The following is a 22,279-nucleotide window of genomic DNA, read 5'->3' as shown; positions in this document are numbered from 1 at the left end:
GAAAACATTTATAATATAATTTGTTTTCAGTAAAGCGCCAATGAAGCAGTAGGTTTTAGGCTTTTGCAGTGAGGCGATACCCAAACTCTTATTTGTAGTTATTCTTATTCGAATCAAACTTGATTTGCATATTCAATTTAAGTTTCACTCGTTTTAAGATTTATTTATTCATTTACATTAATAAATATTGGATGTTTGTTTGCATTAATTGTTTATTTAATTTTTTTTCGTTTTGGGTTTCATTTATGCTTTAATAGAAAAATTTTTTTTTTTCGTTTTAAGCTTGATTTGCATATTCGATTTAAGCTTTACTCGATTTAAGATTTATTTATTCATTTATATTAGTACTTGTTGTATGTTTTTTGCTATGATTGTTTATTTATTTTTTGTTCGTTTTGGGTTTCATTTATTCTTTAATAGTAATATCTGGTCGTTTTGAGTTTGAATTTTAACAGGTATTTATATCTCCTGAGCTTAAGTTTAAAATGGGCTTTACTTTTCTTTGAAAAACTTATTTTTCGGAAAGTTTTTGTTTTAATTAATTTTTGTTCGTTTTTGATCGCAAAAAGTTTCAAGTTTTTATGGCATGGGGGGGGGGGTTGCTTACTGTCCGATTATTCTTTACTTTTAAAAACGGATCTAAAACTTTCAATTTAAATCGAATGAGGCTTTTTTCAAAGTCTATACGATTACCCCTTTGATAAAAACCTTATATATGAACAATAGACAGCTTGCATAACTTGTGGACAGCGATTGACAACAATGCATGGATTGAAAAAATACCTCCAATAAGGGGGTTTAGACCATTTCAATTGCTGACACAAAGGGATCACGACTGTTTGGAATTGACCTTAATAGGATTTTGTGTGCCAAAGCAATTTCGCATCTATCACAGAGTATGTATTTTAACCTTGTAATTGGATAATTATAATAGATTTACTTTGTATTCTTCCCATACACACGTTTAGCTTATTAAAGTCTTTGGGGTTGGGGCGGCGTACTTGGCATAAAGAAGAAAACTTTAGCGTAGACAGTAGGAGAGGGGGAGGGTGAGGTTGGAGAAACATCCAATACGGGGCGGAACTTCACTTATCTCCTCTCTTCCCGATTTAGGAGAATAGACAGACTCATTTGGGCTGTAGAATGTTGGACCGGTTGAGTTGTAGAAGACCCTTGTGGAAAACCTTATATGCCCCCAGGGCATAACTTAAAACCCTTGCCTTAAGGGTTGTGGGGGATTGTCCTCTTAACTTAAAACAATTGCCCTAAGGGTTGTGTGGGATTGTCCTCCTCAAAAACATAACTTCTATCTGGAAATCAACTACGCTGAACAAAATGGCTATCTCAAAATTTTGATTGGATGTGTTTGGGGGAATGATGGGCCCAGGAGGGGGGGGGCTAGTTGCCCTACAATCACTTAGCGACTATTAAAAAGGGCACTAGCCCTTTGAATTTCTAATCAAATGAGCCTTTTTTGAAGTTTCTACGACAACGCATTCTATAAAAACCGTATATGCCCCAAGGGCATAACTTACAACCCTTGCCCTGAGGGTTGTGGGGGAGTGTCCTCCTCAAAAACATATTTTCTATCTGGAAATCAACTACGCTGAACAAAATGGTTATCTCAAATTTTGATTGGATGTGTTTGGGGAAATGATGGGGGTGGGGGGGGCTAGATGCCCCGGGGACATATAAGGTTTTTTTTTATAGAAGGCGTTGTCATAGAAACTTCAAGAAAGGCGCATTCGACTGGAAATTCAAAGGGCTAGTGCCCTTTTTAAAAGTCGAAAGTGATTGGAGGGCAACTAGCCCCCCCCCCCACGTCCATCATTTCCCCAAACACATCCAATCAAAATTTTGAGATAACTATTTTGTTCAACATAGTTGATTTCTAGATAGAAAATATGTTTTTGAGGAGGAAACTCCCCCACAACCCTCGTGGCAATGGTTTTAAGTTATGCTCTGGGGGCATATAAGGTTTTTATAGAAGGCGTTGTCGTAGAAACTTCAAAACAGGCTCATTCGACTGGAAATTTCAAAGGGCTAGTGCTCTTTTTAATAGTTGAAAGTGATTGGAGGACAACTAGCCTCCCCACGCCCATCATTTCCCCAAACACATCCAATCAAAATTTTGAGATAGCCATTTTGTTCAGCGTAGTTGATTTCCAGATATAAAATATGTTTTTGAGGAGGATACTCTCCCACAGCCCTCATAGCAAGGGTTTTAATTAATGCCCTGGGGTCATATAAGGTTTTTAAAGAATGCGCTGTCATAGAAACTTCAAAAAAAATCTCATTCGATTGGAAATTTAAAGGAATAGTGCCCTTTTTAATAGTCGAAAGTGATTGGAGGGCAACTAGACCTCCCCCAAGCCCATCATCCCCCCAAGCCCATAATTCCCCCAAACACATCCAATAACAATTTTGAGATAGCCATTTTGTTCAGCGTAGTTGATTTCCAGATAGAAAATATATTTTTGAGGAGGACACTCCCCCCACAACCCTGGGGGCAAGGATTATCATCTTTGTCGTAGAAACTTGAAAAAGGGCTTATTCGATTTGAAATTCAAAGGGATAGTACCCTTTTTAATAGTCGAAAATGATTGGAGGGTAACTAACCCCCCACTCAAGCCCACCTTTTCCCCAAACACCTTCACTCAAAATTTTTAGATGGCCATTTTGTTCAACTTAGTTAAAAATTTTGGAAATTAGGTCTTTAAGGATGACAACCCTTCCCCCCACAGCCCTCAGGGCAAGGGTTGTAAGTTATGCCCTGGGGCATATAATTTTTTATTGAAAGCGTTGTCGTAGAAACTTCAAAAGGGCTCATTCAATTGGAAATTGAAAGGGCCAGTGCCTTTTTTAATAGTTGAAAGTGATTGGATAGCGACTAACGCCCCTCTCACGCCCACCATTTTTCAAAAAACATCCAATTAAAATTTTGAGATATCCATTTTGTTCAACGTAGATGAACGTTCTGGAAATTAGGTCTTTTAGGTTGATAACCCCCTCAGAGTCCTCAGTGCAAGGGTTGTAAGTTATACCCTGGGGGCATATAAGGTTTATATAGAAACCCGATGCATAAATCATAGGCAGCAGGATCGCACTACCTAAGCATATACCGGGGACATTCAAGACTGAGATACGAAACGGGGACTAAGTCAAGAGGAGGATCTTCCCCCACAGCCCTCAGGTCAAGTGTGTTAAATTGTATCCTTGAGGAATGTAAGAACGATGTTGGCACAATGTATTATTTATTACATTTTTCCTTTAGAGCAGGGTACTTCGTATCGAAGAAGTTGTCGTAGAAACTTTGAAAAGCTTTCATTCAATTGGAAATTGGAATGGCTTGTGCCCTTTTTAATAGTCAAAAGTGATTTGAAGGCGACTAACACCCCTCTCACGCCCACCATTTCCCCAAACACATCCAATTAAAACTTTTAGATAGCCATGTCGTTTAACGTAGTTGAAATTTCTGGAAATTCGGTCTTAGAGGATGACAACCACCCTAACAGACCTTAGGGTGAGGGTTGTAATTTATGCCCTTGGGGCATATAAGGTGTTTATAGAAAGCGTTGTCGTTTCCAAAAGGGATCATTCGAATGGAAATCGAAAGGCCTAATGCCCTTTTTAATAGTAGAAAGTGATTGGAAGGCTTGACATTTTTATAGCAAAGATCGAAGTGGGTATAATGTATTATTTTTGTTGTTGTTGTTGTTTAGACCAGGGCACTTCGTATCGAAGGAGTTGTCGTGGGAACTTCAAAAAGGGCTCATTCGATTGAAAATAGAAAGGGCTGATGCCCTTTTTAATAGTCGAAAATGATTTGAGGGCAACTAATGCCCCTTCCACTCCCACCCTCCCACGCCAACCCTCCCATTTCTGTTCTTAAAATTTAAATAAATCAAAATAGCGTAAGTGTATCCAAGCTATCAAAGAAAGTAAACAGATTTTTTTGCCTATGGTATCAAGTTTTCAATTTCAAGTCAACTAGAGGAGGTATGAAACAGTTAAACACTACTATTTATTTGTGGCCAGATTTTTAAAAGGGAGTATACTGTTAAAAATTGTTGAAAATTTTCCTCCAGCATACAAATAGCAGACCAAACTACAAAGTCTTAAAAAAACGAAAAGATTTAAAGTATTATTTACATTTTCCCTGAAAAGACTATGTCAATATAAAACTAACAGAAATTAATTTCAAAAAAAATTTTTACACAAAATAAGTTTTTCAAAGCAAAGTAAAGAACTCCATTAAACAAAAAATGAGCAAAAATAAAATAGTCGACCAAGCATAAAACTACCACAAATCAGCATCGATAAATAAATGAAACCCAAAACGAACAGAAATTACAATAATTAACCGAGTCAAACTCAAAACGAGCAGAAACTAACACAAGTTGGGCGCAAAACACCTATGCTTTCCCAAGGCCAGAACAAAATTTGCACTTTACTGAAAAAATACAAATGAATGTGCATTGTTAGTTTAATATACATATACTGATATTTAGTAATCAAAATAACAATATTATTTGATTTATTAAAGCTATAAAAGTAGAAAAATTTATATTTTTTCAATAAAGTGCAAATTTTGTTCTGGCCTTAGGAAGGCATAGGGGTTTTGTGCCCAACTTATGTTAATTTCTGCTCGTTTTAAGTTTGACTCGGTTAATTATTGTAATTTCTGTTCGTTTTGGGTTTCATTTATTTATCGATGCTGATTTGTGGTAATTTCACGCTTGGTAGATTGTTTTATTTTGTTTTTGCTCATGGAGTTCTTTACTTTTCTTTGAAAAACTTATTTTGTGGAAAAAGTTTTTTAAATTAATCTTTTATGTAAAAATGGGCAAAATGCATAATTTAAAACCCTTGCCCTAGGAGCTATGAGGTTCATGTCATCCCCAGAGGACAAGTATTTGGACCTCTTGACTATTTTGAACAAAATGGTCATCCCAACATTTTGAAAAGTGTTGAGGAAGGGCATCTAAAAGGGCTAGGGGAAAAGGGGTTGGTTGCTCTACGACCAATTTTCAGTATCCCCTCAACATGCCCTGTAAGTTTCAACTTAATTACCTCAGTCGTTCCTAGGATATTGCTGATTCGTCCTTTTGACAACCAGCATACATATAATGTGTTTTGAATTTGTTCCCATTTCCTGAAAGTTTGACCATAAAAATTACGCTTTCTTGGAAACCCAGGATCCAACATTCCTTCCCTCACTTCCCCAATAACGAGCCCTATATGTAATCCCTTGCCCTAGAGGCTTTGGGTTGTAATGTTATCTCCGGAGACTTGAGTTACTTGAGTTTTAGTTAATTTTGAATAAAATGGCTACCTCAAAAATTTTGATCGGGGGTATTTGGAGGCAGGGTATCTGAAAAGGGCGTAAGAGTGGAGCTGGTTACCCTCCGATTACTTGGTATTTTTAAAAGGCAATAGAACTTCAAATTTCCAATCAAATGAGCCCCCTAAAAAGTTTCAGCGACTACCCCTTCCATATAAAGTGGCTCTCGAAAAAAGAAGAAATAATAATAAATAATATATTGAAGCCTTGTGGCTATTTACTATAAGCGAAGCTAGAGCGTTGCCTGTAATCTATTCATATTAAAGTTCTACGACGTTTCTGAATTTTGGACCCGGTAGCGCCGTTCAGCAACTAAGCCCAGTTAGCCCCGCAAAGATTCAGAAGTGGGTTAGCATCTGTCTGGCGGGTAATGGAGTGAGGAATAACGATGAAGTCGATTAGTTTGAGAGTTCTTACTGTGCAGTTAGGTGGATGTGTCTCAGAAGCATTATTTTTTTTATCAGGATTTAGTTTTTATAAAAGTTGTAAAACTGCATCATAGGTTAATTTCCTTTTATTATGGCTGTGGTTTAGAGTTAAAAAAATGAGTTTCGGTTGAAGTAGAAGAAGTTGTGCGAATCATTCCGATGTGTATTCCTACATATGAGGAGAATTTACTTTTGAAGAAAACAGTAAACCTATTGTTAACTTTGTAAAGAAAATAACAATAGCCTACGTGATTTTATAACTTGATTGGTAAATTTATAGCTTATATTACCACACCAATTAAATCTTGGATTCTTAAATAAAAAAAGTTGCTTCTTTACCTTTTTTTTATAAATAATAAGAAACTTGCTTTCCAAAAATCCTTGCACAGAATCGAATTTGGGGATAGTTATTTTAGTTAAAGCATTTAGGCTACAGAAAGGTTTTAGCACAATTTACGAAGTTCATAGGAGTATATCAAACAACAGTCAATGACTCTAAACATTAAGTAGTAAAACAAAGGATGCCAGACTCTGGTAGACCATCAGTAAAGTCAAAATTGGGAGACCAAAAATACCCCCTCTTCTGCACACTTCGATCACACAGATATAAAACGTACTGTAAGTTTTTACGTAAGAGTAAAAGCTCCATGAACAGATTTCAATTTCGAGTTAATCTAAAGTTTTAGAATATTAAGGCCCATCTGAAGTCCAACCTTAAAGAAAGAGACAAAATGGAAAAAAAGGCTTATTACCTTCTGGACTGCCACTAAAAGGTTTGCAGATGACTTGTCAAGACCTTCAGAGCCAGCTCGAATATCTGCGACAGTAAGACTCTCCTGAACAGGTCCATTTGGTAAGTGAATTAGTTGCTTCAGCATTTCACACATCCCATAACCAAGTAGTCCATGATTTTGGTCATAGACTTGAATTTCTCCTCCATTTTCTGAAACTTGCAAATGCGATCCACTAAAAGGACAAACATTTAATTTCCAAAAAAAATTTTGGAAATTAAATAAAAAAAAAAAAAAAATTTCCAAACATACACTGATGACAAACCATTTTTTTTAAGGAATAGGGCACACGATAAAACCAGAATTAAGATTTTCATGCCTGAAAAAACGATATAGATAGGTAAAGAGTTTGTAAAAAGATATGACTATGTGAAGGATAAACAGGAAATAGCAATTTAATTCAGTCTAAAATTTCTTAATTCACTTGAAATTTCTGATTTATCCCCCTGTGACTTGAAAATGAAGATCAGCAGGGTAAATATACAAATGCATAATTTGAGAATCATAAATATAAAAGCCTTCCGCGTGCCGAGTACCAGGAAGCTAGTAAAGCTCGGTCTCCCGCAATTATACTTTATTTTAAAAAGCAAATACACTCAAGGCCGTACCCAGCGGGGGGGTGGGACGGGCTAGGGGGGTTCCCCCCCCCAGAAATGTTTATCTGACTCGTAAAAACTTAACAAAAATGGATATAAACAAATTTTGTATGCGTTTTTTGAGGTTTTTTTGTGAAAACTCTCCCCCCCCCCTCGAAAATTGTTTTTTTGAGTAAAACCACCTCCGAAAAAAAATTCTTGGGTACGGCCTTGAATACACTTAAAGAGCTCTTTTTATTGAAGCATTAGTCTGCAAAAGGTAAACTTAGTTTTAAAGAGTCGGGCTGGAAGGGCCAGTAGCTCTCATAAAATTTAGGGTGCCAGTAGAATGGCCTTATTGAGCCCCACGATTCACCCCTGCTGCCACCTATAACTTTTTTGCACCCCAAATATGGGCATAGAGTCATTAGGGAGAACACGTGGTTAATGGGGTCAATGACCTCTTTTTCCAAGGTCGATTTATTTGATGTTTCTATGTGTAATAACTCCGGAACGAAGGTTGCACATGCGTATTGAATTCTAACGGGAACAATGTTATTGATCTAGGACACGAGGGGGAAGTGAATTTCCGAGAACTTGATTGCGTAATCGATCGTGAATGTCATGGTGTCCAGAAATAGTATTTGTTGTTGTTGCTCGAGCCAAATGCTATGACATTCCCGGAAACAGTTAGATCACGTGTTTCCTTCTCAGCCAATCAGCGAGTCGGATACATCCTCCTTCTCAGCCAATCAGAGGCCTGCTTACATATAATTTTCACCATTACATAACAATTCGCCTTTGAGATTTCGTATGTAACGGACATGCAATGTGATTAAATTATTAGAAATTATTTTGACACAGTGTAAACAACAATGGATAATATTGATGAATTAGAAGCCTTGGCAACTACAATTTACCATGTAAGTTCCGTTTTAGTACATTTTAAAATAAAATTATTTTCCTTGGAAATCCTCCATTATATTCCGCTAAAACGTAAATATATTCCTTTACCCCAAACACCCCCCCCCCCCAAACCATACAAACATCATTATAATCAATGGAAAACATAAAATATATTCTTTTACCCTCGAAACCTACCCCCCCCCAAACCATACAAACATCATTATAATCAATGGAAAACATAAAATATATTCTTTTACCCTCGAAACCTAACCCCCCCCCCCCACCATTGTTTTACAATCCCAAATTCTCGCAAAAATAAATAATTTTCTTTGTTTAAATTTATGAATTTTTATGTGTCTATATCCTAGCTAAAAGCGACCATTGACTTCCGTCACTGTTGTTATTAACCTAACCTGGTTTTGACATAATGCTCTACGCGAGGTTAAAATTAGCTGTCTCCCCTTTTCCTATGTGTTTACGAGCGCGGCAGCCAAAGTCAAAAGGAACTGTTTCTCCGTCAAAATTAAATACATAAAATTTTTTATTTTACCCAACAACCATAACCCCCCCCCCTCACCGTCATAACAAAAAATTCTCGAAAAAGAAATAATTTCAAGTTATTTAAATTTTTTAACATTTATTTTGTATATATACACTATAAAAGCAAGCATTTAATTACGTCAAGGGTGTTACTAACACGCTCTGGTTTGACACGAGGCTCTCCGGCGCGAGGCCTATAATTAGCTGTCACCCTTTCCCCTCTGTGTTTACGAACGCAGCAGCCAAAGTCAAAAGGAACTGTTTCTCCGTCAAAATTAAAACACTTTGAGGCAATTGATATAATTAGGCGCAGACGCAATGTGCTATTTTGGAGAAGAGAAACAGATTATTTTCAAGCTTTCTTTCGATAAAGTTTCTTTTATATTCCCGGGAGGGGAGCGTGAATCCAGGATTTTTTGCTGGGGATGGGGGTTAGCACTTTTAATAGTGACAAAATAGAAAAGATAATTGTTTCTTACCTTAATTGCTTCTTCATCATTTAGTGATTTTAGCTATAACATTTGAATAAAAGGTAGTAAGATATGGATTTTTTTTAATCCATATCTTTCGCTTGAATAAAACACATGATTAACTCAATGAGAGGGTAGACTTAGGGTGGGTTAATTTTCCTAAATTTAGGGGGAGAGAATATTTGTTTTTTGCTTTACTAAAATGCAATACTTTTCTAAACAAAATTGTAGTTAATAACTTTCTTTCTGTAAAAAAGGGGCAAATTATTTAGATACTAATTTTTTCTCTTCTTTTTAAGGCCAATTATGAAGAATGCGTGCCCCCTCCTTCCAAGAAAGCCAGAGATGACGAGGCAACCACCATACAGTCCGGTCAAAAACCGAAAAGAGAATGGGCGGCTTCTTATAATATGGTGAACCCTGCCGGCTCATCTATGCAAGATCGTGAAAGAGCTGGCCCAGTCACGCAAGAACAGAGCGACGCCGCCCCGTCCACCCTCCAACACACACTACCTGGTCCTTCGGGTGCCCAAGTCCAGAGTGATTATGTAAATGTAAGCATTTTTTCCTACCTTTCTTTTTCTTCCAATTTTTAGTCCTTTTCAATCCCAATATAAACTTATCTCTGTGAGATATTAACCTCATATTACATATCTAAATGTAATTTTTTTTTTGCAAAGATACCACTCTTTTCTAATCTTTGCTATCGCTTCGATATCTCATAAGCGAATATTTTTAGGTAATTTCTATTAATAATCACTGCCTTTGAAACTCAAAATGCTATTTTTTCTAATCTTTGCTATTTTCTATGCCTTCCACCTATCTCTTCGCCGCTATATCATAAGCGAATATTTTTCATGGGTAATTTCTAGTCAATTAATGCTCACCATTTGAAACTCAAAATCCCCTATTTTTCACAATTGATTATCGCAAAGTTTTATGAGAAGGAACTGCGAGATTATTCACATTTATCTATTTGTCACATATGGATCCCGTAATTTGCGCAAGGATATTTTAAAATAGCCTTCAATCTTACAAACCCTTGCCAATATTTTAGTGATGGGGAAATATTGTTGACGATATACTGAGTTAATGGTTTACAGCATTTAAGTGTACTGTTTTCTCGTCTGAAGTTCGGTCCTAGAAATCGGAACACTCGTGTGGCGGCTTTCAATAATTGTGAGCTAATGAGGAGTTCACCAAACCTGTAGAATGAAATTAGAGAAATACTTGGACTTCTGCAGTCTAAGCGAATATTTCAACGTTTGGTTGACATTATGTAAATGGCCATGGAGCCCGGAATGCGCCGATGGGTCCGGGAAGCGCTGTGGGAAGCGCCGGGGGAAGCGCCGCGAGCCCGAGAAGCGCCACGGGCCAGAGAAGCATCGCGGGGAGCGATGCGGGCCCCGAGAAGCGCCACGGGGATGCGCTGTGGCTCCGAAAAGCGCCGAAAAAAAAAATTCGGGGGGGAGAGTGAGCACTTTTAATAGTGACAAAATAGAAATGAAAAGATAAGTGTTTCTTACTTCAGTGTCTAACCATTTCTCTTCAAAATTTAGCGATTTTAGCTATAACAATTTTCCTAAATTTAGGGGAGGGGGCGTGAACCAATGATTTTTGTTGGGGAGGGGGAGAGCACTTTTAAGAGTGACAAAATAGAAATGAAATTTAATTTAAACACTTTTTTTTTCAGATATAATAATGTTTGGTGTGATTGACACAGAATATATTGGTCTGAAATATTCCGCAACTGGCATTATATTCGAAGCAGCTTTCTTACTCCTAGACAATCAACGACGTGAAATTCATTGCTATAAATGGAACATCAGATACAATATTTATAAGTACGAGAAAAAAAGATGGAGTCCAACACTAAATTTTATAAATCGAAATGGCTTTTACGCTAAAACCATACGACCACATACTGAAAATGGCTATGAAATAAAACATGTACAAGAGAAAATTCAGGAAATATGCAGTTTTTTCGGTGTGCAAGCTGTTTATGTTAAGGGAAACATGCCAACTGATAAACTCTTACTAGAAAAATGTGATAAAAACATAGCATTATTCAATTTAGAAGACTTCAAATGTGAGAAATACATGCATTCAGTCCATGACCCACAAGATGAAGTTAGATATTTCGCTAAATGGATACCGAAAAAGATACCTGACATGGAAAAATGCATCAGATATCCAAAGTCCTAAACTTGCTCCTCCTCATATCAAATGGATTAAGCTTCTTTTTTTTTAAATATGTCATTATTTTTTTCAAATGTTTTAAATATTTTTAAGCAATAAATATCTTAATCCTCGACCGTTTTTAATCTTTAGAATAGTCCATCACCATGAAAATTATACTTTCAGATTCAACATGACAGGGAACACACTTTCAAGTTCAGCATGTTGGAGAACCCTAAATAGTCACCCCTAAAAGGTAAGTTAACCCTAAAAGGTTAAAGAATTTTTCTGAAATTATCTTAAGCCTGATACGTTTTTATTCTTTAGAATAGTCCTTCGCCACGAAAATTAGACTTTCAGATTCAACATGCCAGGGAACACACTTTCAAGTTCAGCATGTTGGAGAACCCTAAATAGTCACCCCTAAAAAGGTAAGTTAACTCTAAAAGGTTAAAGAATTTTTCTGAAATTATCTTAAGCCTGATACGTTTTTGTTCTTTAGAATAGGACATAGCCACGAAAATTATACTTTCATATTCAACATGCCAGGGAACACACTTTAAAGTTCAGCATGTTGGAGAACCCTAAATAGTTATCCATAAAAAGGTAAGTTAACTCTAAAAGGTTAAAGAATTTTTCTGAAATTATCTTAAGCCTGAGACGTTTTTATTATTTATAATATTACATAGCCAATAAAATTAGACTTTTAGATTCAACATGCCAGGGAACACACTTTCAAGTTCAGCATGTTGGAGAACCCTAAATAGTCACCCCTAAAAAGGTAAGTTAACCCTAAAAGGTTAAAGAATTTTTCTGAAATTATCTTAAGCCTGAGACGTTTTTATTCTTTAGAATAGTCCATCCCCACCAAAATTAGACATTCATATTAAACAATACAGGGAACACACATTAAAGTTCCACATGTTGGAGAACCCTAAATAGTCATCCATACAAAGGTAAGTTAACCCTAAACGGTTAAAGAATTTTTCTGAAATTAAACTTTCAGATCCAGTATGTCAGGGAACACACTTTCAGGTTCAGCATGTAGGAGAACCCTAAATGCTCATCCCCAAAAAGGGAAGTTAACCCTCAATGGTTAAAGAATTTCTCTTTTTATGTAGAGTTTCAACTAGCTAGGGCTAAGTTTGTTAAAGACAAACTATTTTCTTGCGAAAACGCACAAAATCAGAAAAAATGTTCAATGTTCCTTTAGTACCTACGCAATTAGGCTTAAATGAAGATATTTATGCAGAGTTTCAACTAGCTATGGCTAAGTTTGCTAAAGACAAGCTATTTTCTTGCGAAAACACACAAACTCAGAAATAATGTTAAATGTTCCTTTAGTACCTACGAAATTAGGCTTAAATGAAGATATTTATGCAGAGTTTCAACTAGCTATGGCTAAGTTTGCTAATGACAAGCTATTTTCTTGTGAAAACACACAAAATCAGAAAAAATGTTCAATGCTCCTTTAGTACCTACACAATTAGACTAAAAATGAAGATATATATGCAGAGTTTCAACTAGCTATGGCTAAGTTTGCTAAAGACAAGCTATTTTCTTATGAAAACACACAAAATCATAAAAAATTATCAATGTTCCTTTAGTACCTACACAATTAGACTAAAAATGAAGATATATATTCAGTTTTTCAAGGATATTTTTATGAGTTTTCTAAATAAAATATTATTTATCACTAAAAAAAACAAAAACAGAAAAAAATGTTAAATGTTCGTCTAGTACCTATACACTTCCACTAAAAATGACTATATTTTTAAACAATTTAAAATATCTAGTAATTTGTTTGATAAAGAATCGATTTTTTAGTGCTAAAACACAAAATCAGAAAAAATGTTCAATATTCCTTTACTACATACGCAATTAGACTAAAAATGAAGATATTTATGCAGAGTTTAAACTAGCAATGGGTAAGTTTAATAAAGACAAGCTATTTTCTTGCGAAAACACACAAACTCAGAAAAAATGTTCAATATTCCTTTAGTACCTACGCAATTAGACTAAAAATGAAGATATTTATGCAGAGTTTCAACTAGCTATGGCTAAGTCTGTTAAAGACAAGCTATTTTCTTGCGAAAACCCAAAAAATCATAAAAATATTCAATTTTACTTTAGTACCTAACCAATTAGACTTAAAATGAAGATATTTATGCAGAGTTTCAACGAGCTATGGCTAATTTTGCTAAAGACAAGCTATTTTCTTGTGAAAACACACAAAATCAAAAAAATGTCCAATATTGCTTTAGCACCTATTCACTTAGGCTTAAATGAAGATATTTATACAGAGTTTCAAGTAGCTATGGCTAAGTTTGCTAAAGACAAGCTATTTTCTTGTGAAAACACACAAAAACAGAAAAAATGTTCAATGTTCCTTGAGTACCTACGCAATTAGACTAAATATGAAGATATTTATGTAGAGTTTCAACTATCTGTGGCTACGTGTGCTTAAGACAAACTACTTTCTTGCGAAAACACACTAACTCAGAAAAAATATTCAATGTTCCTTTAGTACCCTCACAATTAGTAAGATTGAAGATATCTATGCAGAGTTTCAACTATCTATGGTTAAGTTTGCTAAAGACAAGCTATTTTCTTGCGAAAACACACAAAATCAGAAAAAATGTTCAATGTTCCTTTAGTACCTACACAATTAGGCTAAAAATGAAGAAATTTATGAAGAGTTTAAACTAGCTATGGATGAGTTTGCTAAAGACAAGCTATTTTCTTGCGAAAACACACAAAATCAGAAAAAATGTTCAATGTTCCTTTAGTACCTACACAATTAGGCTAAAAATGAAGTTATTTATGCAGAGTTTCAACTAGCTATGGTTAAGTTTGCTAAAGACAAGCTATTTTCTTGCTAAAACACACAAAATCAGAAAAAATGTTCAATGTTCCTTTTGTACCTAAGCAATTAGGCTTAAGTGAAGATCTTTATGCAGAGTTTCAACTATCTATGTCTAAGTTTGCTAAAGACAAGCTATTTTCTTGCGAAAACACACAAACTCAGATAAAATGTTCAATGTTCCTTTAGTACCTACGCAATTAGGCTTAAATGAATATATTTATGCATAGTTTCAACTAGCTTTGGCTAAGTTTGCTAAAGACAAGCTATTTTCTTGCGAAAACACACAAAATCAGATAAAAAAATGTTCAATGTTCCTCTAGTACCTACGCAATTAGGCTGAAATGAAGATATTTATGCAGAGTTTCAACTAGCTATGGCTAAGTTTGCTAAAGACAAGCTATTTTCTTGCGAAAACACACAAAATCAGAAAAAATATTTTTAGGTTAGGTTAGGTTAGCCTACGTACGCGCGCATATAGGTTAGGTTAGGTTAGGTTGGATTAAGTTAGGTTAGGTTAAGTTAGGTTAGATTAAGTTAGGTTAGGTTAAGTTAGGTTAGATTAAGTTAGGTTAGGCTAAGTTAGGTTAGGCTAGGTTAGCCTACGTACGCGCGCGTACGTAGGCTAACCTAGCCTAACCTAACTTAGCCTAACCTAACTTAATCTAACCTATCCTAACCTAACTTAACCTAACCTAACTTAATCTAACCTAACTTAACCTAACCTAACTTAATCCAACCTAACCTAACCTATATGCACGCGTACGTAGACTAACCTAACCTAATCTAACTTAATCTAACCTAACAATATTTTTTGTGATTGTGTGTGTTTTCGCAAGAAAATAGCTTGTCTTTAGCAAACTTAGCCATAGATAGTTGAAACTCTGCATAAATATCTTCATTTCAGCCTAATTGCGTAGCTACTAGAGGAAAATTTACCATTTTTTTTCTGATTTTGTGTGTTTTCGCAAGAAAATAGATTGTCTTTAGCAAACTTAGCCATAGCTAGTTGAAATTATGCATAAATATCTTCATTTAAGCATAATTGCGTAGGTACTAAAGGAACATTGAACATTTTTTCTGAGTTTGTGTGTTTTCGCAAGAAAATAGCTTGTCTTTAGAAAACTTAGCCATAGCTAGTTGAAACTCTGCATAAATATCTTCATATAAGCATAATTGCTTAGGTAATAAATGAACATTGAACTTTTTTTCTGAGTTTGTGTGTTTTCGCAAGAAAATAGCTTGTCTTTAGCAAACTTAACCATAGCTAGTTGAAACTCTGAATAAATAACTTTATTTTTAGCCTAATTGCGTAGGTACTAATTGAACATTGAACATTTTTTCTGATTTTGTGTGTTTTCGCAAGAAAATAGCTTGTCTTTAGCAAACTTAGCCATAGCTAGTTGAAACTCTGCATAAATATCTTCATTTTTAGCCTAATTGTGTATGTACTAGAGGAACACTGAACATTTTTTCTGATTTTGTGTGTTTTCGATAGAAAATAGCTTGTCTTTAGCAAACTTAGCCATAGCTAGTTGAAACTCTGCATAAATATCTTCATTTTTACTAATTGTGAGGGTACTAAAGGAACATTGAACATTTTTTCTGATTTTGTGTGTTTTCGCAAGAAAATAGCTTGTCTTTAGCAAACTTAGCCATAGATAGTTGAAAATCTGCATATATATTTTCATTTTTAGTCTAATTGCGTAGGTAATAAAGTAACATTGAACATATTTTCTCGATTTTGTGTGTTTTCGCAATAAAATAGCCTGTCATTAGCAAACTTAGCCATAGCTACTTGAAACTTTGTATAAATATCTTCATTTCAGCCTAATTGCTTAGGTACTAAAGCAAAATTGGACATTTTTTTGATTTTGTGTGTTTTCGCCCGAAAATAGCTTGTCTTTAGCAAACTTAGCCATAGCTAGTTGAAACTCTGTATAAATATCTTCATTTTACGTCTAATTGCGTAGGTACTAAAGTAACATTGAACATTTTTAGTATTTTGTGGGTTTTCGCAAGAAAATAGCTTGTCTTTAGCAAACATAGCCATAGCTAGTTGAAACTCTGCATAAATATCTTCATTTTTAGTCTAATTGCGTAGGTACTAAAGCAACATTGAACATTTTTTCTGAGTTTGTGGGTTTTCGCACGAAAATAGCTTGTCATTAGCAAACTTAGCCATAGCTAGTTGAAACTCTGCATAAATATCTTCATTTTTAGTCTAAATGCGTAGGTACTAAAGGAGCATTGAACATTTTTTCTTATTTTGTGTGTTTTCGAAAGAAAATAGATTGTCTTAAGCAAAATTAGCCATATCTAGTTGAAACTCTACATAGATATCATATTTTTTAGTGTAAGTGAGTAGGTAATATAGTAACTTTTAACATTTTTTCTGATTTTGTGTGTTTTCGTAAGAAAATAGCTTGTCTTTATCAAACTTAGCCATAGATACATGAAACACTGCATAGATATCTTAAGTTTTAGTCTAATTGTGTATGTACTAACGGAACATTGAACATTTTTTCTGATTTTGTGTGTTTTCATAAGAAAATAGCTTGTCTTTAGCAAACTTAGCCATAGATAGTTGAAACTCTGAATAGATATCTTAATTTTTAGTCTAATTGTGTAGGTACTAAAGGAACATTGTTCATTTTTTCTGATTTTTTGTGTTTTCACAAGAAAAAAGCTTGTCTTTATCAAACTTAGCCATAGCTAGTTGAAACTCTGCATATATATCTTCATTTAAGCCTAATTGCGTAGGTCCTAAAGGAACATTGAACATTTTTTATGAGTTTGTGTGTTTTGGCAAGAAAATAGCTTGTCTTTAGCAAACTTAGCCATAGCTAGTTGAAACTCTGCATAAATATCTTCATTTAAGCCAAATTGCGTAGGTACTAAAGGAACATTGAACATTTTTTCCGATTTTGTGTGTTTTCGCAAGAAAATAGTTTGTCTTTAACAAACTTAGCCATAGCTAGTTGAAAATCTACATAAATAGAGAAATTCTTTAACCATTTAGGGTTAACTTATCTTCTTAGGGATGAGAATTTGGGGTTCTCCTACATGCTGAACCTGAAAGTGTGTTCCCTGACATACTGGATCTGAAAGTGTCATTTCAGAAAAATTCTTTAACCTTTTAGGGTTAACTTACCTTTTTAGGGATGACTCTTTAGGGTTCTCCAACATGTTGAACTTGAAAGTGTGTTCCCTGGCATGTTGAATTTGAAAGTCTAATTTTCGTGGCGATGGACTATTATAAATAATAAAAACGTCTCAGGCTTAAGATAATTTCAGAAAAATTCTTTAACCTTTTAGTGTTAACTTACTTGTTTAGGGTTGACTATTTAGGGTTCTCCAACATGATGATCTTGAATGTGTGTTCCCTGGCATTTTGAATCTGAAAGTATAATTTTCGTGGCGATGGACTATTCTAAAGAATAAAAACGTCTCAGGCTTAAGATAATTTCAGAAAAATTCTTTAACCTTCTAGAGTTAACTTACATTTTTATGGATAACTATTTAGGGTTCTCCAACATGCTGAACTTTAAAGTGTGTTCCCTTGCATGTTGAATCTGAAAGTATAATTTTTTTGGCGATGGACTATTCTAAAGAATAAAAACGTCTCAGGCTTAAGATACTTTCAGAAAAATTCTTTAACCTTTTAGAGTTAACTTACCTTTTTAGGGGTTACTATTTATGGTTCTCCAACATGCTGAACTTGAAAGTGTGTTCCCTGGAATGTTTAATCTGAAAGTATATTTTTCGTGGCGAAGGATTATTCTAAATAATAAAAACGTATCAGGCTTAAGATAATTTCAGAAAAATTCTTTAACCTTTTAGTGTTAACTTACCTTTATAGGGGTGACTATTTAGGGTTCTCCAACACGCTGAACTTGAAAGTGTGTTCACTGTAATGTTGAATATGAAAGTATAATTTTCATGTAGATTGAATATTATAAAGAATAAAAACGGTTGAGGCTTAAGATATTTATTGCTTAAACATATTTAAAACATTTGAAAAAAATAATGACATATTTAAAAAAAAAAAGCTTAATCCATTTGATATGAGGAGGAGCAAGTTTAGGACTTTGGATATCTGATGCATTTTTCCATGTCAGGTATCTTTTCCGGTATCCATTGAGCGAAATATCTAACTTCATCTTCTGGGTCATGGACTGAATGCAGGTATTCTTCACATTTGAAGTCTTCTAAATTGAATAATGCTATGTTTTTATCACATTTTTCTAGTAAGAATTTATCAGTTGGCATGTTTCCCTTAACATAAACAGCTTGCACACCGAAAAAACAGAATATTTCCTGAATTTCCTCTTGTACATGTTTTATTTCATAGCCATTTTCATTATGTGGTCGTATGGTTTTAGCGTAAAAGCCATTTCGATTTATAAAATTTAGTGTTGGACTCCATCTGTTTTTCTCGTACTTATACATATTGTATCTGATGTTCCATTTATAGCAATGAATTTCACGTCGTTGATTGTCTAGGAGTAAGAAAGCTGCTTCGAATATAATGCCAGTTGAGGAATATTTCAGACCAATATATTCTGTGTCAATCACACCAAACATTATTATATCTGAAAAAAAAGTGTTGAAATTAAATTTCATTTCTATTTTGTCACTATTAAAAGTGCTAACTCCGTCCCCAACAAAAATCATGGATTCACGCCCCCGCCCCGAAATTTAGGAAAATTGTTATAGCTAAAATCGCTAAATTTCGAAGAGAAATGGTTAGACACTGAAGTAAGAAACAATTATCTTTTCATTTCAATTTTGTCACTATTAAAATTGCTACCTCCCCCCCCTAAATATTTTTTTGTTCGGAGCCACAGCTCATCCCCGTGACGCGGCTCGGGGCCCGCGTCGCTCACCGCGCTGCTTCTCGGGCCCGTAGCGCTTCTCGGGCCCGCGGCGCTTCCCCCGGCGCTTCCCACAGAGCTTCCCGGACCCACAGGCGCATTCCGGGCTCCACGGACATGGACAGACTGTCCACCAAAAAAGTTAAACTAGTCGCTTAGACTGCATAAGTCCAAGTTTTTCTATAAGCTCGTTCTGTAGGTTTGGTGAACTCTTCATTAGCTCACAATTATTGAAGGCCATCACACCAGTGTTCAGGTTTCTAAGACTGACCTTCAGATGAGAAAACAGTACACTTAAATGCTGTAAACCGTTAACTCAGTATATCGTCAACAATGTTTCCCCATCACTAAAATATTGGCAAGGGTTTGTAAGATTGAAGGCTATTTTAAAATATCCTTGCGCAAATTACGGGATCCATATGTGACAAATAGATAAATGTGAATAATCTCGCAGTTCCTTCTCATAAAACTTTGCGATAATCAATTGTGAAAAATAGGGGATTTTGAGTTTCAAATGGTGAGCATTAATTGACTAGAAATTACCTATGAAAAATATTCGCTTATGAGATAGCGGCGAAGAGATAGGGGGAATGCATAGAAAATAGCAAAGATTAGAAAAAATAGCATTTTGAGTTTCAAAGGCAGTGATTATTAATAGAAATTACCTAAAAATATTCGCTTATGAAATATCGAAGCGATAGAAAATATTATAAAAGAGTGTTTTCTTTGCAAAAAAAAATTACATTTATATATTTAATATGAGGTTAATATATCACAGAGATAAGTTTATATTGGGATTGAAAATGACTAAAAATTTTAAGAAATAGAAAGGTAGGAAAAAATGCTTACATTTGCATGATCCTTCTGGGCTTGGGCACCCGAAGGACCAGGTAGTGCGTGTTGGAGGGTGGACGGGGGGGCGTCGCTATGTTCTTGCGCGACTGGGCCGGCTATTTCACGATCTTGCATAGATGAGCCGGCATGGTTCACCATATTATAAGAAGCCGCCCATTCTCTTTTCGGTTTTTGACCGGACTGTATGGTGGTTGCCTCGTCATCTCTGGCTTTCTTGGAAGGAGGGGGCACGCATTCTTCATAATTGGCCTTAAAAGAAGAGAAAAAATTAGTATCTAAATAATTTGCCCCTTTTTTACAGAAAGAAAGTTATTAACTACAATTTTGTTTAGAAAAGTATTGTATTTTAGTAAAGCAAAAAACCCATATTCTCTCCCCTAAATTTAGGAAAATTAACCCACCCTAAGTCTACCCTCTCATTGAGTTAATCATGTGTTTTATTCAAGCGAAAGATATGGATTAAAAAAAATCCATATCTTACTACCTTTTATTCAAATGTTATAGCTAAAATCACTAAATGATGAAGAAGCAATTAAGGTAAGAAACAATTATCTTTTCTATTTTGTCACTATTAAAAGTGCTAACCCCACCCCCAGCAAAAAATCCTGGATTCACGCTCCCCTCCTGGGAATATAAAAGAAACTTTATACAAAGAAAGCTTGAAAATAATATGTTTCTCTTCTCCAAAATAGCACATTGCGTCTGCGCCTAATTATTAAAATTGCCTCAAAGTGTTTTAATTTTGACGGAGAAACAGTTCCTTTTGATTTTGGCTGCTGCGCTCGTAAACACAGAGGGAAAAGGGTTACAGCTAATTATAGGCCTCGCGCTGGAGCTTGTGTCAAAACCAGAGCGTGTTAATAACAAACGGGACTGAAGTCAGGGCTTTAGTTTAGCTAGGGTATAGAAAAATAAAAAGTTCCTAAATTTTAACTAACTGATAATTTATTCTTTTTGCGAGAGTTTTGTTGTATAACAATGTGGGGGGGGGGGGTTGGGTTTGTGGGTAAAAGAAAATATTTTATGTATTTAATTTTGACGGAGAAAAAGGTCATTTTGTCGTTGGCTGCCGCGTTCGTAAACACATAGGAAAAGGGGGGACAGCTAATTTTAACCTCACGTAGAGCATTATGTCAAAACCAGGTTAGGTTAATAACAACAGTGACGGAAGTCAATGGTCGCTTTTAGCTAGGATATAGACACTTAAAATTGCATAAATTTAACGAAAGAAAATTATTTATTTTTGCGAGAATTTGGGATTGTAAAACAATGGTGGGGGGGGTTAGGTTTCGAGGGTAAAAGAATATATTTTATGTTTTCCATTGATTATAATGATGTTTGTATGGTTTGGGGGGGGGTTAGGTTTCGAGGGTAAAAGAATATATTTTATGTTTTCCATTGATTATAATGATGTTTGTATGGTTTGGGGGGGGGGGTGTTTGGGGTAAAGGAATATATTTACGTTTTAGCCGAATATACTGGAGGATGTCCAAGGAAAATAATTTTATTTGAAAATGTACTAAAACGGAACTTACATGGTAAATTGTAGTTGCCAAGGCTTCTAATTCATCAATATTATCCATTGTTGTTTACACTGTGTCAAAATACTTTCTAATAATTTAATCACATTGAATGTCCGTTACATACGAAATCTCAAGGGCGAATTGTTATGTAATGGGGAAAATTATATGTAAGCAGGCCTCTGATTGGCTGAGAAGGAGGATGTATCCGACTCGCTGATTGGCTGAGAAGGAAACACGTGATCTAACTGTTTCCGGGAATGTCATAACATTTGGCTCGAGCAACAACAACAAATACTATTTCTGGACACCATGACATTCACGATTGATTACGCAATCAAGTTCTCGGGAATTCACTTCCCCCTTGTGTCCTAGATTAATAACATTGTTCCCGTTAGAATTCAATGCGCATGTGCAACCTTCGTTCTGGAGTTATTACACATAGAAACACCAAATAAATCGACCTTGGAAAAAGAGGTCATTGACCCCATTAACCACGTGTTCTCCCTAATGACTCTATGCCCATATTTGGGGTGCAAAAAAGTTATAGGTGGCAGCAGGGGTGAATCGTGGGGCTCAATAAGGCCATTCTACTGGTGCCACTGAGGGTGGTATTGAAATGACTTGTAACTAAAAAAAAAAAAAAAAAAAAAAAAAAAAAAAAAAAAAAAAAAAAATCCCCAATGCAACACTGAGTAGTTGAAAATTGTAGATTAATTTGGTGTATAGCCAAAAACAGCGTCAGGTAAAATTTGATCAATAGGTAAGATAATCGAGCTACCCCTTATGAAGCTCAATTCAATATTCTATTCCGATCAAAATACCAAGTACTGACAAAACAGAGACAAACAAAAGCAACAGAAAAACAGAGAAAATATGATGCACATATAAAGTAGCCGTTATCGGCTAGAAATCCAACCAGTATTTTTCAG

The 22,279-nt window shown here is 35.2% G+C and overlaps 1 protein-coding gene across 1 annotated transcript in view; it reads right to left on the bottom strand.

Moving 5' to 3' along the window:
• Positions 1-22,279, bottom strand: part of hdm (meiosis specific with OB domains hold'em) — an 87,428-nt gene that overhangs the window by 33,691 nt on the left and 31,458 nt on the right. Inside the window, exon 4 of the mRNA XM_089100154.1 lies at positions 6,525-6,738. Coding sequence (XP_088956280.1) covers positions 6,525-6,738 — 214 coding nt within the window. The remainder of the gene's footprint in view (positions 1-6,524; positions 6,739-22,279) is intronic.

Source organism: Artemia sp. Qi Xiang Cuo, chromosome 14 (genome assembly GCF_049724085.1).
Source record: "Artemia sp. Qi Xiang Cuo chromosome 14, ASM4972408v1, whole genome shotgun sequence".
In the NCBI taxonomy this organism is placed as follows: domain Eukaryota; kingdom Metazoa; phylum Arthropoda; class Branchiopoda; order Anostraca; family Artemiidae; genus Artemia; species Artemia sp. Qi Xiang Cuo.
Note: the sequence above shows the minus strand (reverse complement) of the source record. Positions and strands in the feature narration are given on the sequence as shown.